At 49.0% G+C, this 12,603-nt stretch overlaps 1 protein-coding gene across 1 annotated transcript in view; it reads right to left on the bottom strand.

The window, feature by feature from the left end:
• Positions 1-11,377, bottom strand: part of IQSEC3 (IQ motif and Sec7 domain ArfGEF 3) — a 115,771-nt gene extending 104,394 nt beyond the window's left edge. The window contains exon 1 of the mRNA XM_004381190.1: positions 10,824-11,377. Within this exon, the coding sequence (XP_004381247.1) occupies positions 10,824-11,377 (554 nt within the window). The remainder of the gene's footprint in view (positions 1-10,823) is intronic.
• Positions 11,378-12,603: the final 1,226 nt, after the last annotated feature.

The following is a 12,603-nucleotide window of genomic DNA, read 5'->3' as shown; positions in this document are numbered from 1 at the left end:
CCCGCCCCCGCGCCAGCCTACAGTGCAGAGCTGCCGTACACATGGCCTACAGAGGGAGAGCGGAGAGCGAATTCAGAGTCTCTCTCAGTTCCTTCCCACTACTCTTGTCATTTGGAAGTCATGTCACATCTAAGCTAGGTCCTTCCTGCTGCAGCCCGAGCCTATTTTCTCTGCTACAGCAGCCTCCTAACAACTCTGCTTTGCCACAGATTTGGTGAGCTGGAGGAGAAGGGGTGCAAGAAGGAGGGCAAAGAATGATTGTTCCCATTGGGCAGAAAGTGAAATCTGAGCAGAAGGCCCAGAGAAGGGAAGGGGTCTGCTCCAAGCCTACACTGAGTCTGTGAGGGAGAGTAGTCAGAGCCCAGCTGTTTGAAAAGATAGTCCCAGCAGCTAGTGCTGCCCAAACACAATTCCTTTACCTGCTTCTGTAACACCCTTTGGCCTCCCCTGATGGGCTCTTATAAGTAGCACCAAGAATGTCAAAAAGATGCCAAATGAGCCAGTTTGGAAGAGTCCAGGCCCTTTCTGTAAAGAGCAGCCTATGCATAGAAAACACTGAAGCTAGATCCAAGCAAGAAATTCCCAACTGCTTTGCAGAGAGCTTTTGTTGCTGCACTTATTTTTAACTAATCATTGTGTTGAATTGATGCATTGAATGAAAATTGTGGTGGATTGGAATCATTTATCAAGGATGAATTGTGGAATTCCCTTGCCTCCCTGCCTGGGATGGGGAGTGCATTCCTGATTGGAGACAGACTGCTGGTTTGCCTGGCACGTCCAAAGCCCTGAGAGGTCATGTAGTGCCAGGTCCTGGCCACAGCTAGGTCAAGGGAGGCTGCAGGGAACACCACAATGCAGCTTTCTACGCACATGCTGCCCAGTACTTGAGCTTCCAAACACCATAACTCAATACAGAGCCCGAGGCGCACCTCCCATGCACCTTACCTGCCTGGCAGTCAGGCAGCCTTCTTCCCAGGAGCTTGTGTTCCCGGGAGGCCTGGTCTCTGTCATGTTCTGAGACCAAGTGAGGGATAGAAGGATGTGTGTGGAGACACTGCAGACTCACCCCATTTTGCAGAGGGGAAGGCCTAGAAGGGAATAGCTAGTCAAGAGAGACGAAACAAGTCATGTAGAGAGGAGGAGGAACCCCAGAGTCCTGACTGTATTACTAGTCCAGGGATTCACTGGGAGAAGGCTTATACTGATCTTTACTTTGAGGTCTATACACTCTTTTGTATGGTGTGGTAACACACACTCAGTCCCACAAACACATGCACACTCATACACCCACTCACCCATCAGTATCCTAACATTTCCCCGAACAGAACCGATACTGCTGGTCTGGAGATAGGAATAAGAAACCCAAAGCCTAGGTGCTGGTTCCTGTCCCTGTCACTTCTGCCAGACAGATTGTGACCCCAGAATCCAACTCTTTCCGTCTCTCTCCACCCAAAGACGTGACCACAATTCACGCCAGCTCAACCTGCCTATGAGGCCTGGGGATGGAGAGGGAGGACAGTGACATTGGGATGAAACACTCAAAAGGCTTTTCACAGGCTTTGTTCTTAGTGCAGCTTCCCAGGCTGAAGACCAGACTGGTCAGAGGCTGGGACCTATCCATGAGGTCACAGCTCATGGATAGGATTGGGGTGGGTTCCATTAGGCCAGAGAGGCAGCCCCCCTCCCTGTGTCCCCCCTCACCCCCTTAGGAGCAACCAGCCTTAAAAGCTGAGTCTCCAAATGCAGCTTTTCACAGATGGCTCGGGTGCAGCAAACTATGTGCTGAGCTGTTGGGCCTAAGGGCAACCTGCTCCCCCACACCTCCCTCCAGCTGAGCTCTTCCTCAGCCCTGACACTATAGCCTCTCCTCCCTCCAATGAGCAATCAATAAACTTCCTGGGCTGTACAGACCAAGAGTTTATTCATTCGGGCAGGATTTATTAATCAGCTGCTAGGTGTTGTGACCGACTCTTATCTCCTATCTTCTTCAGATTCATGCAACACCATCTTCTACTCCCTACTAGCCCTTCCTTCCCACATCTTCTGACCCCATAGCAAACGTCTACAGAATTGTGTGAAATTCACCCCCCGCCAAATTAATTTTAAGGTTCTAGAAAGGAGCAGAAGACTTACCAAGCACCATAATCCTTCTTAAACTCTGTGCCTTATTGTTTTTACACATGAAGCTCATTGAGAAAGTATCCCTTCTCCAGCCCAAATAATTATTTTTCCAAGACAAGTCGGTATGGAAATGCTCTGTGTCCCTCCCCTTTCCTTACCAGGGCCAGGCAAGGCAGTTCCCATTCCCTGCAAAATTATAGTGGAGACAGAGAGATACATGTAGGCTCTCAGTGGCCCGTCTTCCTGAGCCCTTCCCCTCCTTGTGAGCCTCCTGCCCTGGCCCTTTGTCAGCCAGTGCCATCATGGTATCCTCCTCTCGTATCAAAACCTGCTTTCAGAAATTGCTCAGACTCTTTTATGCTGAAGTGTAGACAACTGGTATAGCTAAATGTGTTGTTTTTCTCCCTTCCTAGGAGAATTTGCGTTTTTACAGGGGGGAACCACCAAAGGAATCTCTAATTGTGGAATTGCTGGTGCTAGTGAGATGTTCTGGAAGGTAGAGGGACCACCCTGCGTCCCCTGAACGCCAGTAACTAGCTCTAAGTTTGGCCCTGCACACCCATGGAGCAGTTCTGACCTGTTCTTTTGGTCCATCACCATGTAATGTCAAGAGCACTGGGTGAAGAGTTAAGAGAATCTGAGCTCTGAACTTAGTTTGGCACTAACTAGCTTAGAAACCCCAGTCACTTCCTGCTCAGACCTTAGTTTTCTCATTTGCTAAATAAGAACTTTGGACCAGATGTCTTTAAAGGACTCTTCCAACTCTGACAGTTGTCTAACCCCCCAGAGGGGTTGGGTACCGCTGGTATAACTCCTAAAGTCCTCCAGCCCCCACAATTGTGGCCTAGAAGAAATGGCCTCTTGCTAGCGCCGAGCATTGGGCAACTTCTCTGGGCAAGGACTTGGACAAGCCGCCTGCATCCCTCTGTCCACAACAGCCTGCCTGCCGGGAGGAAAGGTAGCACTCGGCACATGCATCCATCCTACTGAGTTACATAACCCTCCAAGATATTCCAAACAAAGAACAACAGCAAAACAATCCACTCCTGCAACACACACATACACACACAGAACAGTCTTTGCCTCTGATGGCCCCAAGGCCATAACCACCCTAGGAGAAAATTTTAGAAGCCCAGCTTCCCCCCCCCCCCATTTGTTTTGTTTTTGCTAGAATGTGTCTCATCTAAGAAAGTTCTTCAAGAGAAGAAACTCCTTTACCTCCTGGTCTTGACCAGAGGAAGAAGAGCCCTCTCCATCCTTCTCTCCCTCCTCCTTGCCCCCAAAGACCCCCACCATATCAGGCCTCTTCTTCTTGCCCTCCCTCCGTGCTGTCCTTTCCAGCTTTTGGCTTCAGAGTCCAGCAAAGTGCAGGTCCACCCTTCCAACCCCAGGAGGGAGGAATTTGGAGGAATTGATTCAGTTTCTTTCCAAGATAGTAGGCGGTAGACTCCTGGGTTCAGACTTTATTCCACCCACTCTCCACTTTTGTCCGGGACACGTCAGTATACCTTTTCTGAGACCGTAGTTTCCCCATTTAGAAAATGGGCAAAATCATTCTTATCACCATGGGGGCCACTGAGGTGATAACTCAGATCCCTTTGATGTCCTTAAGAGAAGTGTAAATGATCTTAAAATGCAACAGAAGAGATTTCAGTTGGGCTTGAGGAAGCACTTCCCAGCTGTTAAGTTGTGAGTCCTCATCACAGATCACTAAGGGGACAGTGGAATTGTCCTGCCTGGCTGCATTTCAAGATAAGCTCAACATTGACGGGTCTGGAATAGCTTAGGTGCAAATGGCCAAAGGCAGAGGGATGGGTAAGAAAAGGCATATGTAGAAAGGTGGCCTAGACCCAACCACCTGGAGTAAAGGAGAATGAAGAACACCAAAGAAACAAGGAAAGTATTAGCCCAAGAGACAGAAAGGGCCACATAAACCAGAGACTTCACCAGCCTGAGACCAGAAGAACTAGACGGTACGTGGCTACCACCAATGACCGCCCTGACAGGAAACACAACAGAGAGTCCCAGATGGAGCAGGAGAAAGGTGGGGTACAGAACTCAAATTCTAGTAAAAAGACCAGACGTAATGGTCTGACTGAGACTGGAGGAACCCCAGAAAGAATGGCCCCTAGACTCTCTATCAACCCAGAACTAAAACAATTGCTGAGGCCAACTCTTGAGACAAAGATTGGACTGGACTGTGGGATATAAAATGATACTCGTGAAGAGTGTGCTTCTTAGCTTAAGTAGATACATGAGACTAAATGGGCAGCTTCTGTCCGGAGGTAAGATGAGAAGGCAGAAAGGGTTAGGAGCTGGTTGAATGGACACGGGAAATCAGGGGTGGAAAGGAGGAGTGTGCTGTCACAGTATAGGGAGAGCAATTAGGGTCACATAACAGTGTATGTATAAATTTTTGTATGAGAGACTAACTTGAAATGTAAACTTTCCCTTCAGCTACAATAAAAAAAAGAAAAGTGGCCTGGTAGAATAGGAAGGATCCTGAACCTGGCTTCTAGTCTCTCTCTGTTGTCTGACTTTGAGTGAATCTCATGTTTTCTTGGCCTTGGTTTCTTTATCTGTAGAAATACTGCCATATATCAAGCACTTAAGGAGCCCTGATGGTGCAATGGGTAAGTGCTCGACTACTAACTAGAGGTTAGTGGTTCAAACCCACCCAGAGGCTTGGGGGAGAAAGACTGCTTCCATAAAGATTACAGCCAAAAAAAAAAAAAAAAACCCATATGGGGTAGTTCTACTCTGTCACATGAGATTGCTGTGAGTCAGAATTGATTTGACGACTCCCAACTAAACAACAACATCGAGCAATTACTATGTGCCAGGAACAGTTGATATTAATCTATGACATAGATTGGAGCCCTGGTGGCGCAGTGGTTAAACATTCGACTGCTAACCAAAAGGTTGGCAGTTTGAATCCACCAGCTGCTCCTTGAAAACCCTATGGGGCAGTTCTACTCTGTCCTATAGGGTCACTATGAGTCAGAATCGACTCAACAGCCACAGGTTTGGTTTGGGTTTTTTTTTTTAATACTGATTACCTATGATAGATAATGATATTATATAATATTTAAATGTTACAACAACCCTTTAAAGTAAATACGATTCTTTGTAGATAAAAAGCAGAGGCTCAAAGAAGATAAATAATTAACATAAGGTCTCACAGCTGATAGGTGGTAGAGCAGGGGTTCATACCCAGGTATGCCTGCCTCCAAAGCCCATGTTCTCAATCACCTAGATCTGAACATTCTGTGATTCTACGATGTCCTTAACTTCCTTTCAGCCTGAAAAATCTGATTTCACTCTACTCCTCATCCCCTTTCTGTTTGTTGGTGCCCTCAGTGCCTGGAATGGAGGTGACCACCTCCTCTTCGGCGGAAGCAAGAAACCCTTTGCAGCCTGTGGGAGAACCTGCACTTTGTGCTTTTCCAGAAGTGGAGGAGGAAGGAGCTGCAGTGGCCCAAGCTGCTTCGGAAATCCTGCCAGATGTCTTCGCATCTTGTGGATCTGCCAGGTGCAGTGAGAGTATCCCCAGGACCTCCTACTAGGAAACCCGTGACTAAGTACTAAGCTGCTGCCCTGTGTCCAGGGCCACTGAGAGTATGTTTGGGCCCCAGTGGGAAAAAAAAATGTACAGGCTCCCCAGCAAGGGCACCCTGTCTAAAATCTTTACATGGGATTTAAATTCAGGACCGGAGTCTCTTTCCAGACCATGGCCCAGCTATGTGTGCCACCTCTCCCCTCCTTTTTCATATCACCCTCCTTTCATTGCTTCTCTACCCAGCCCTGACCCCATCTGCCTTTCTTCATAAATGACTTTTGAATCTCTATCTGCACAGATATTTGCTGAATCAGCAGGACCAACTGCTGCTCCTCTTACTTGGTTGCAGCCAATGGGAAAATGTGCAAGGATGCCCTTTTGTGAGGGCCTATGGGGTTAGCTGTGTGGGCCTGGGAAGGACTTGGGAGTAAGGTAGGGGAGTGTATGGGTGAGGCAAGGTGGAAGTGGCTGGTGAGGAGAAGAGAGGCAATCAAGAATGTCCCTGTGGCCAAAGCTCGACTTGTTTTTCCTGAATTTTGTTCTTTTTGGATTACAGGGGTGGAATAGCAATGGTCAGGGCCCTTGGAAAGGCAGGGGACAGTAAATCTATACAAGGGCTCATTCTTCACCAGCTTCCTGGTGTGAGCTAAAGGCATATTTGCTCCTGTCAGGGAGCCTTCATTCTGGCCCCATTTCCCAGCTTGTGGCTAGAAGCCCTTTGCTTGCTGCAGGTAGAAGAAGAGAAGGAGGATAGGCAAGCTGGTGAGCATTGGCCATAACAACACCTCCTCAGCAACTAGACTGTCTAGGCACAAGATGAGAAAGACCCTGAGCACTGAGGTTCTCCTCACCCTGTTTGATTGAGTTTAGCCTGATATGGAGGGGATTGAGACGGGATTGTACCACCAGAGAATGGAATGATAAGTACATGTGGTACAGACATTTCCATGGATTGAATCTTCAGGTCTCTGCCCCCTCTCCAGCTGTCCTTGGCTATTACTGTTAATTGTCATAAACCCTTGACCCCAACCAAGAAAACCTTCTCTCTGAGCTCTGAATACAATTTGTCTGCTCACCCTTCTAGCCTTATGCTGTTCGGATATAGGGTATCTCTAGGCACCTGCAGCGTGCTTTGAACTTGTTTAGATGTCTAGATGGTGTTTAGATAACGCGTCTCATGTATGTTGAGCAAAGACCATTTGCAGCACAGAGTTCAGGGTTTTGAGCAGAATGGACACTCGACACATAGTGCTGACTGACTGATAGGCCTTCATGCTCTCTTCATAGCTCCCAGGATGGGCCAATCATGAGCTGCCACCTCTAACTAGATAGCCCTGATTCAATAGAAGCAGAGACACCTGCTCCAATCAACATCTTAGACAACTCAGGCTGAAAAGTATATGTAATGATCTTCTGGCCATCCCCTCATATTCCAGTCAGTATGAGATCATAAAGCTCAAAAGATGACCTACGATTCCTGTCATTCTTAAAGGATGTGGGTAGAGAGGAAGGAGATGTTTCTCTGTAGCTAAACTGGAATCAAAGGATTGAAGGAAGAAAATGTGAGAAAGTGTTTGATGGAAAGGGAGGAAGGAAGAAAGAGAAAAGGAAGGAAAAAGAGAAGGGAGGAAAATAGCGAGGAAGAGAAAGAGTGAAATAAGAAGGAAAGGGAGGAAGGAAAAGAGGAGAGGACAGGAGCTGCTGAGCCATTCAGATTTCATAGCCACTTTTAGGTGAGGAGTTTGAGTAGGAGCTGAATTGAATTGTAATGCAAGAATCTTGGCTAGCCTCCAGTAATCCCCTCTGCCTATGGGCTTGGAAGCATGGGCAAATCCTGAGACCACGGACTCTAACTGCATGGCTGGATGGGTGGGCGTGCATGTGCTCAAACATAGACGCTGTGGGCACATCGAAGGCAGAAGCTTCAGGTAGGGTCATGTGCTTAAGTGGCAAGGAGGGGACTTTGTCAGGTCAGACTGGGGCTCTTGCTCCAGCTAGCAAATGGATAATGATCAATTCTGTTGATGCTGTGAGCCTTGATTGAAAAAATAAAGAGGAAGAAGCTACATTTGCTGCTTTCATTAAGAGGCAAAAGCAGTGGGGGCTGGAGCTTAGCAAGAGTCAGGAAGCATGCAGAGAAAAAATCTTAACCCTTCAAGTGTCTTTCTTCCATGATGCCTTTGCCCTCACCCACTCCACATTGTTGTTTCCTTGGCCTGACCTCCAAGGCCACCACATTTGTGTCTCCCTCAGCTGACAAAAAGAGAAAGAGACCAGGCTGCACATTAATGCAGATCAGGTGGCAATTAAACTAACCATTTTTTCCCAGTCCCAGGTTCCCCAGGGCTCCTGCCAGTCCTGGAAGTGAGCAGGAAAAGGAGTTCTGGGGATAAGAGACAAACTATATGGTGAGATAATGCATCTAATACAGTGCGTGTCCTCTTGCAACCCTCACCCACCCCTCAGTAACCTCACCGGGGCCACATCCTCAGATAGTGAGGCCAGAGAGGGGAAAGTAAGGAATGAGGAAAGATCTACAGCAAAATTATGGTCAGAAGACCGCTTTTCTGTCTGTCCCTCTAACTTCAGCATGCCCAGTAGAGAACTGATTCAGCAGCGAGCTGCTCAGGAGAAACACCAGGGAGAAGGCTGCTGGCTCTGTTCTCTTCACCTCACCCTATTTGTAGATATCTCTCCCTGCCTGCTGGCTCCATCTGCACCATAAAGAGTTATGGCCAGAGGGAAACCAATATACAAAGTGGGGGCCATGGGTAGACAGCAAGGTGGTGCCAAACTCGGGCTTAAGTTAGGCAAAACAGTGGGGAAAGAAATGGGTGGTCCAAAAGGCATTCAGCCAGTCAAGATGCCCTTGATTCACCTGCAACAGGAGAGAAAGCTGCAGGGAGGAGGTGAGGCATGCATGTCCATGCTAAGTCCCTGTGTGTCCAGGCTTGAGGAACAGGAGGAAAAACAGGAGGATTTGGAGAAAAGAAGGTACTACTGGTGCTGTTAACCTCTTAGTGACTGATACAACTTCCTAAGCAAAAGACTTCCAACAACTCCCACTCTCTTCCACCATGCTAATTATTTCTTATTTTTGTTCTGTTCTCTTGGGAAGAAAAAGCAGGATGGAGGAAGGCATGTGGATGTCACAGCTTCTCTCTAGTAATGGCGTGTGAGGCTGGATAGGAATCCAGGTGGTTACTCAATCCCTGGGCTCCCAGCAGGAGCACCCGGGTGGGAGGGTTTGGGCTCTCCAGGCCACTGTGGGGGCCACAGCAAAATCCTTGTCCAAGAAAAATAATATTTTCTCAACTCCTCCTGCCCACACAGTCCCCTGAAAGAAGGCAAAGAAAGTGGGGATGCAGCGGGTGAGAAGAGAGACACCAGAGGGCATGAGAAGAATCAGGTGAAGAATCATAATTACCAGGAAGCTGTGGCTGCCCCCAGGGAAATGGAATGGTTCATTTTCCCTTATTTGGGTAAAAGTCCACAGGCTGTCTTGGAAGAATGTTGTCATTGCTGAGCCATAGGCATTGAAGGAAAACTGACTTTCTGCACGTTATTTAGAAAAGGAAAGAAAACTGTGAAACTGAGTGAAGGAAGGGCAAATGGGCCAGTGGGGGGCGCGGGGAATGAAACTGCATCTTCTTGGGACTTTAGGTCTGCCAAATCAAACCATCCAAGATCTTCAACCCCTCATATCCCATGGTTACAGTCAAAAGTACTCTGTGAGCTCAAAGGCCCTGACCCAACTTCTCTAACTCTACAATAGAAGTGACGAGAAAAACGAGTTTTTAAGGAACACGTCAAATCTTCACAAGTACCCTCAGACTTAAAAGCACACTTGAGACTGAGTGTTCTCCTCCCGCCCCTCACCTCACCCCCTCACAAACACTCCTTTAGAATCACCACTGTCAGGACCAGGGACTGATTTCCTCTGAGCTGTCCTTCCATGCAGTCCTCACATCACCTGGCTGATCAGAAGGAGAAACCTGACATGGTCACAGCCTTTCCAATACAAAGGAGAAAATACTCCAGCCCCCTTTCGTCTCTTCTCCCCATGTTCCTAGTTCACGGATCTTATGAGTGAAGAAAGAGCTTGAGGTCCTAAGAGTTCCTCGATGAGGGTTAATAAGCATATTTCTCTCAGGACCCAACGTGATTCCAGTTGTCTCCAAATGACCAAGGCGAAACAAGGTTTGCTGTCAGCAGTCATAACAGACAGAGTCAAACAGGCATTATAACCAAATACCAACTTCGTTTGCTAGCTGTCTCCCTTGTCATTGTTCCCTTTCCGCAATTGCCAAGCATCCTGCACAAAAACCTTCCTTGAGTCAGAGGAAGAAGCTATAAGCAGACCTGAGTCCTGCATTGGCTTCTGGGTTGTTACCTTGTACCCCTTTGGTTCTGCAGGGGCTCAGAACCAAAGTGCCCACTCAGGTCAGACTGGGGTAAGCTTCTGTAATGAGCCACTCCTGGCTTCGACTTCTACTGCATCAGTTAAAGAGCCAGCCCGTTCCTCTGGGAAATGCCTTCTCCCACCTTTCATCTTCCTCTGTCTCCAGATCCCCTGCTTTTCAGCTTTATCCTTTGTCTCTTGAATTTCCCACATGCCTCAATGCTACCCTCTGTGGACCCCAGCCCTTTTAAATCTCTTAACATGCCTCTTTGCCAAGCCCCCTGTCTTTTCACGTCTCCTCTCTACTCAAATCATTTCACTACCCAAACTCCCTTCTAAATTTTTCTAATTTAAAAACCCTTCAACTGTTCTCTTATCTTCAAGCTTTATCTTCACCCCAACTTCCTCCCGGTCTTGTCCCCTTTAAGCTCTGCCAGTTCCCAATATCCTCAAATCACTTAAAACCCATTTCTTTCCTTCTTTGCCCCCAGTGATGCTCTGGATTCCCCCTTTTTCTCCAACACCCCCAAAACCCTCTCAAACATCGATATCATTTCTTCCTTTTCCCCTAAATCTCCTTGAAACACTTCTACCCCCAAGCATCTTTTCGTCTCTTTACTTAACATTTACCCTAAGTCCTTCAGACACAGGTGCACCCTGTTTCTCCCCCGTCTTCTCCTCACGCCCACTTGCTTCTCCTCCTCCCACCCCAACAATCCCCCTTCCCTCTTCCCCACTCACTCGGGTCTCCTGCTCAGGACGCCCTTGCCGAGGGCAGAGGGGGATTTGTGTTGGAGGAGGGCTCCAGCGGCAGCGCAACAACTCGGGTGGCGCTCCTTCTCTTTGTCGGCGACAGCCCCGGGTGCCACCGGGTGCTGGTGGGGTGACTGAGGTGCGTGTGCCCTACTGCTGGGGCCCGGCTGGGGTTGCACCAGAAGCTGTCCGTGGTGCTGAATCTGTGGCTGCTCGGGCGCGGGCTGTGGCGCGGCGGGCGAGAGCTGTCCGTGGTTCTGGAGTGGTTCCTGGGCCCCACCGGCGGCGGTGGAGGCTGTGACCGGAGGAGCCGGGAGCGGGGCTGGCGACGGGGGGACGAGCCCCGGCGGAGGCTGGGCTTGCAGCAGCTGCTGGTGCTCCCACAGGCTGCGGTTCTCGGCGCTTAGCTCGTCCAGCCTCCGCTCCAGCTCGTCTATGCGCTGGCGCTGGGTGTGGATGAGGCTCTGCTGGTTCTGCACGATGGCCGTGAGCTCCTTGAGGTAGAGCACGGCGCGTACCGGGTTCTCCAGCAGGCTCTCCATGCCGCCCGCCGCCGCCTTGCGCCCTGCCTGCGCCTCGGCGGGCGGCGGGGAGCGTGAGGGCGCGCAGGAGCCTAGCAGCTCCAGCGATCGGCTCGCCTCCTTCTTCGCCGGGTTCAGCCTTCCTCCCTGCCGCCGGCGCCGCGTCACCGCCACACAGACATTCACACACGCACCGAGGGGCGGGACTGCGACGCCAGGGCCCACCCACCCACACACCCTCCCACCTCTTGGCTTCGTAGGGAGGCTCGGCTTCCTGCAGGGCAGAGAGGAGAGGAGTTAAGGCGAGAGAGAATGTGTGTGGCCAGGGGAAATGGGGAGGGGTACGCTTGGGGAAGGGAGCAGGAGTGGCGGGGGGCAGATAAACGAAGGGGACCAGAGATGGAAGACATAAAGCCGACCGTCGAGAAAGGGAAAGCAGGAGAAACCGAAGCAGCAGTACTGAGAAAGTGCGGTGGGTCGGTAGTAGAAGAGAAGCAGATGAAAAAAGAGGAAAGAGACTGGGAGGGTGAGGAAGCAGAAAAAGGGAAGATGAAAGCAAAGAGAGAGAGAAATTTATTAAAGGAGAGGAAGACATGGGACTTGGAAGGGTCACAAATTCTTTTTCCTATTTCCAGCCATCCCAGAGGCTAAGGCTCATCCTAAAGACCTTCTGAGGAGGACGCCACATTTGCCTCTTCTGTACCTAACTATCTCTATTCCGCTGGGAAATTCCTTATAACACAAGGATCATAGGACAGAAAGGACCGTAGAAAGCCATCTAGTCCTGCTCCCTCATTCAGCCTTGAGGAAACTTAGGATGGGAAGGCTGTTTATGCTGGATTTTCTCTGAGAATGAGACCTCAGCACAGTTTTAGCCACCTAATAGGAACACTAACTAAATAAACCCTCTATGATATGGGTAATACTTCCAGATACTTCTGAAGGGATCATTTCATTTGACAAACATTCATAAAATGCATACTATTACCATAAGACAAGTCGTGGTAAGATAAGCATGACTAGGATAAAATCCTTGGCCTCTTGAGGCTTGTGATTAGGTGGGTGAGTCAGGTAGAAAATAATTAAATTTGATATATTATGATAAATAATAAGATAGAAGTATGCCTAGAGTGCTTCAGGAGCTTGGAGGAGTAACACTTGAAGTGGGGAGGGTTTTTCAGGAAAGAGGAACAGCATGAGCAAAAGCCCAGAGATAACAAATCAGTATGAACTGAATCATTCGTTCA

Source organism: Trichechus manatus, unplaced genomic scaffold, assembly GCF_000243295.1.
Source record: "Trichechus manatus latirostris isolate Lorelei unplaced genomic scaffold, TriManLat1.0 scaffold00081, whole genome shotgun sequence".
NCBI lineage: Eukaryota > Metazoa > Chordata > Mammalia > Sirenia > Trichechidae > Trichechus > Trichechus manatus.
The sequence above is the reverse complement of the archived record's forward strand: the minus strand, read 5'-3'. Positions and strand labels throughout refer to the sequence as shown.